Source organism: Maylandia zebra, linkage group LG10 (genome assembly GCF_041146795.1).
Source record: "Maylandia zebra isolate NMK-2024a linkage group LG10, Mzebra_GT3a, whole genome shotgun sequence".
Taxonomy (NCBI): Eukaryota; Metazoa; Chordata; class Actinopteri; order Cichliformes; family Cichlidae; genus Maylandia; species Maylandia zebra.
The window spans coordinates 34,422,031-34,427,030 of record NC_135176.1 but is presented as its reverse complement, the minus strand read 5'-3'; the positions used below and the strand labels follow the sequence as shown (position 1 = coordinate 34,427,030).

The 5,000-nt window shown below is 48.1% G+C and overlaps 1 protein-coding gene across 2 annotated transcripts in view; it reads right to left on the bottom strand.

Annotated features, from left to right (window-relative positions):
- The window catches only part of LOC101481373 (A disintegrin and metalloproteinase with thrombospondin motifs 2), a 30,384-nt gene that overhangs the window by 8,402 nt on the left and 16,982 nt on the right, over window positions 1-5,000 (bottom strand). For both annotated transcript variants that reach the window (XM_004556990.5, XM_076889524.1), the window contains 7 exons: window positions 4,884-4,975; window positions 4,716-4,799; window positions 3,893-3,976; window positions 3,471-3,624; window positions 3,175-3,280; window positions 1,799-1,942; window positions 1,558-1,690 (listed from right to left, as the gene is read on the bottom strand). In XM_004556990.5, the coding sequence (XP_004557047.3) occupies window positions 1,558-1,690; window positions 1,799-1,942; window positions 3,175-3,280; window positions 3,471-3,624; window positions 3,893-3,976; window positions 4,716-4,799; window positions 4,884-4,975 (797 nt within the window). The remainder of the gene's footprint in view (window positions 1-1,557; window positions 1,691-1,798; window positions 1,943-3,174; window positions 3,281-3,470; window positions 3,625-3,892; window positions 3,977-4,715; window positions 4,800-4,883; window positions 4,976-5,000) is intronic.

Sequence of the window (5,000 nt, the reverse complement as noted above, 5' to 3'; positions counted from 1 at the left end):
TGTTCTCATCAGCAGACACTGTTTATGAAAGCAGACAGTTTAAAAAAAGATGAAAGCACGATAAGCATTTCACTGCATATCGTACTGTGTATGACTGTGTACGTGACAAATAAAATTTGAATTTGATTTTGAATTTAAAAGTGAATAAAGTAAACTTGTGGTCAGACAATGGCGGTTTGTCTGGGGTACTTCCTGTTTATCGCCTGCACCCAAAGCCCCACAAGCACCACAGAACCAGACATCTCATGTGTGGAGGTTATTACCGTGATAAAGAGAGGAAACGGACACATTCTCAGGCAGCGCGTGATGACGAGGGAAAGATAAAACCTCGTGTTGGCACCCTGCTAAGATTTCTCAGAACAGGAAACGTGGCGAACACGGCGGCGTGAAGAAACAACCAGCAGGTAAACATCAGCTCGGGGAAGCCTTCAATGAAGCAGCACTGTAAAGTTTTCTATGAGATGTCCAGATGTGAGCTGAGGCCAGCAGCAACATCTGCTGAGGATGTTAGCTAGGAGGTGACGTTACCGTGGAAACCGCTCTGGAGAGTGTTTAAAAGAAGCCGTCAGACGGATCAGCTGAGCTGAAGACTCGAGGTTTCCATCAGGACGCTGCAGTGAAGCAGCTTCCTTCAGTTCAGCTCTGATTGTTTTCCTGCTGGATCACATTTCCTCTCAGGATTTAAAACAGATTTTCCACCAGCCTCCAGCCCCTGTTTCCTCTGGCTGCTCCAGTTTGTTTTCCTCACAGAACACAAATGTTTACATCACTTCATCAAAGCCGGCTTCAGTTTCTCTTTTGGCTCGTGGGGAGCAAACTCTTTCATTAACGACTGTTAAACTGTTTTCTCTGCACTTACACTGACAACTTTGTTTTTTCTGCTTAAAAAACAACTTTCTGATAAGGAGACATCGTGTCAGTGCAACAACAGCCATCAATCATCTCCTGAGGTCTAATGTTCAGCTGGAAACTTTGGGTCCTGGCTTTCATCTGTAAGTACCACCCAGCTAAACACTGCTGCAAACCCAACAGTAACTGCTGATGGCAGCAGCCTCGGCCAGCAGAACAGTGGGACCCAGCATCAGCTCCAGTACAAACCCCGCCTTCCACCACGCTGATGCTCATGGTAAAAAATAAAAACAGTCGCTTATGAAACCTGCTGAAGCGTGGGCTGGTTCTCAGATGGGACCGAGGTAGAACATGTCCCACAACATGTGGAAAACGTGAAAGAGTGCAGATCCCAGCCGGATCGAGCACTGTATCAGAACAAGTCCGTTCCTCACGACCCAAACCCCCCAAACCCCCACAGCCACGGCTCAGAGCTGATTTAAAGAGACCTGCACAATATCAGGGAGACGTTTTTAGTGTTGGACCTGACTGTCACACTGTTCAATCAAAATTAAGTTAAAACCTAAATGAAAGTTATTGGAAAGATTAAGTATTTTCCTGTACCTGGTGTTTATGTGAGTTTTATATTGTTTCTCTCTTTTCTCTGAAATGTTTTCACATAATTTTATAAAGTTAATGCAAATATTTAGTACAGACAGATGGACGTACTGCGGTACAGAGACTGTATCCTGGTCCAAAGTCGAAGCGGCACTGTTGGTCCATGGAGTACTGGAAGCCCGGCAGCTGAGGCTGAGCCGGCCAGTTGTGGTTGAACGGGTCGTCACGCAGACAGTCGTACGTGCTGCAGGCACGCAAACCGAGCTCAGTGCATCAGGTTAAGACTTTAGTATTTCTGCTTTGTACATCAGCAACACTTAGTAGACGTTGTAGTATTATTCACAGTACTCACTGCAGGTACTTGTGCAGCTCCCTCCAGCTGCACCTCGACCAGTGGTAACGGTGGAAGGTGGCCTGAACCTGCGGAGACATGATGCTGCCCAAAGGCACGTCGTCACCGCAGTCATTCGCCTCGCCGTCGTGTTGCATACCCAATCTGCATGGACGGAGAGAGACAGAGACTGAAGACAAACAGCAGGACGCTCACTGCAGTCAGTAACTACTGAATGTTGCACAAAGGCGTCTCTCCACACAGACGCCTGAGCACTGCGTGTGTTTCTGAAAACACAACACAGTGAACACGGAAACTGTCTCTGGTTCGTGCATCACGTTTGTGTGTCATGGTCGTGCATGTCCGTGCGTCACGTTCGTGCATGTTCGTGCATGTTCGTGCGTCACGTTCGTGCGTCACGTTCGTGCATGTTCGTGCATGTTCGTGCATGTCCATGCGTCACGTTCGTGCATGTCCGTGCGTCACGTTCGTGCATGTTCGTGCATGTCCGTGCGTCACGTTCGTGCATGTTCGTGCATGTCCATGCGTCACGTTCGTGCATGTCCGTGCGTCACGTTCGTGCATGTTCGTGCATGTTCGTGCGTCACGTTCGTGCATCACGTTTGTGTGTCATGGTCGTGCATGTCCATGTGTCATGTTCGTGCATGTCCGTGCATCACGTTCGTGCATGTTCGTGCATGTTCGTGCGTCACGTTCGTGCATGTTCGTGCATCACGTTTGTGTGTCATGGTCGTGCATGTCCATGCGTCACGTTCGTGCGTCACGTTTGTGTGTCATGTTCGTGCGTCACGTTCGTGCGTCATGTTTGTGTCATGTCCGTGCGTCACGTTCGTGCGTCACGTTTGTGTGTCATGGTCGTGCATGTTTGTGCGTCACGTTCGTGCGTCACGTTCGTGTGTGTCACGTTCGTGCGTCACGTTTGTGTGTCACGTTTGTGTGTCATGGTCGTGTGTCACATCCGTGCGTCACGTTCGTGCGTCACGTTCATGCGTCACGTTCGTGCGTCACGTTTGTGTGTCATGGTCGTGCGTCACGTTCGTGCGTCACGTTCGTGCGTCACGTTCGTGCGTCACGTTCGTGTGTGTCACGTTCGTGCGTCACGTTTGTGTGTCACGTTTGTGTGTCATGGTCGTGTGTCACGTTCGTGCGTCACGTTCGTGCGTCACGTTCGTGCGTCACGTTCGTGCGTCACGTTTGTGTGTCATGGTCGTGCGTCACGTTCGTGCGTCACGTTTGTGTGTCATGGTCGTGCGTCACGTTCGTGCGTCACGTTTGTGCGTCACGTTCGTGCGTCACGGTCATGTGTCACGTTCGTACGTCACGTTCGTGCGTCACGTTTGTGCGTCATGTTTATCCTTAATGTTTGTGTGTCTCACAGATGTCCTGTTTCGTGTGCAGCTACAAAGGCCGAAGAAAATCCGTCCTCCAAGACGAGAACACAGCTTCGATGCAGCTGGCATATGCCCGTAACTGGAGCGTAACCTGCAGACACACATGACAGGGTCAGAGGTCATTTGCCATCTGGTACCATTGTTAATTCTACACCTGGTAATCAGTGTGGTCGGTTTTTGTAGTATCCTGCTTCAGACTTCAGTGGCCTGGATAACTGAGCACCTACACGGACATTGTGGTAGTAGTACTTCTAGCAGTATCAGTGGTAGTGGGGTATTACCCTGCATGCCGGTGGGGCCGAACTCCTGCCTGGTCAGGTAGATGGTGTGGTCGTGCTGCTCAGCGAGACTCTGCTCTCTGTGCTGGAGATACGACCATCCACATACGTTCTCCAAACTCTTCTGAGGATTCCCCACAGAGATCAGCTCCTGGGACTGATGAAACAGGATGGTGCTTGTTATTATTCCCACACATGCACCTCCTAACAGACAGGTAACCTCTCAAAGCCTGAGGGAAGAACACTGAACCGATTCAGCTGCTCAGACTGCCTCAGGCCTGAATTTAAAAGACCCACAAAGTAGCACTTAATTATGATTTCTGCCCTGAAGACATCTTAAAACACGTTTTTCCTGAACAACTGGAACCCTTCATACAAAGGGCTCTGACCCGGTAGGTTAAGGAGTAGGACTCAGAGTTTGGTACCTTGGTTGGTGACAGCAGGGCGATTCTGACCAGGACAACGTTGATGTTGGCACCCAGTGAGTGGTCTCGATAGATTTCATTAACCTGGAGCAGACAAACATAGCTTTAAAGGAATCCTTACTGTGGTGGAGGCTTTCCTGATTTATGGTACAGTCACCATTTAAACTGGTGAGAGAGCAGAGAAGCATGGTTCACCATCGGCATGAATCAGAGCCCCTCCTGAATCCAAGCGTGACTTTACATTCAAGTAAACTCAGCCTTTATGCACTGCTGTTGTGTAATCCGACTCTAAATACACCATTAAACAGCTAATTATTACTTAGCTTAGCTAACAGTCATGTTAGCTGTTCAGTTAGCTGAATATGTGTCTAAGCTCTTACCTCAAACTTTTGACTGCAGACATTTCAGCTGTTTACAGTATGCATACTATGAGTTACCAGGCAGACTTTCAGCTGATCATTTCTCACATTTTTAACTGGCTACAACTATAACTCATGTTTCATGAGACATTCAATAATCTCTCACTCCTCCCTTTGATCAATGACCGGTCCTTTAAACATTCCTTTTAGCTCTTTCTTCAAAATTAACTTGATAAAATAATCTTGATTCTTTAAATAAAATATATTTTCTGTTGTTTTTCCACTTTAGGTAGCTGAATCCATCCACGCCCTCCCAGCTGCTGCAGCTGTGACGTAAACAGCAATGTTGACACATCCTTGATTAAACTGGTTCTGCTCAGGACTGGTTTCCCTGGGCTTCTCTCCACTGTGTCCTCTCTATGGTTGACTTTATCCCTGAGCTGAGAATCTGTGTTTCCACTTACTATGTTCATCAGTGTCAGGAGATATTTCTGAATGTGGTCTCGGCCGTGGAAAAGAAGAACAGAATAATCCACCGCCAAGAAGACCTAGGGAGAGGAAAACAGAGCAAGAATTAAAACGTTGAGTAAGCTCTGCCATCAGCAGCATATCATCTCTCACAGTCCACTAACCTCGATGTGAAACAGCTCCGCCTCCTCGATGTAGCGTCTCCTTCGAGCGGATCCTGAGGCCACGTTCAGGTTCAGGGAACCGAAGAGAGGACCTGGAGACAAACGAATGAACCATTA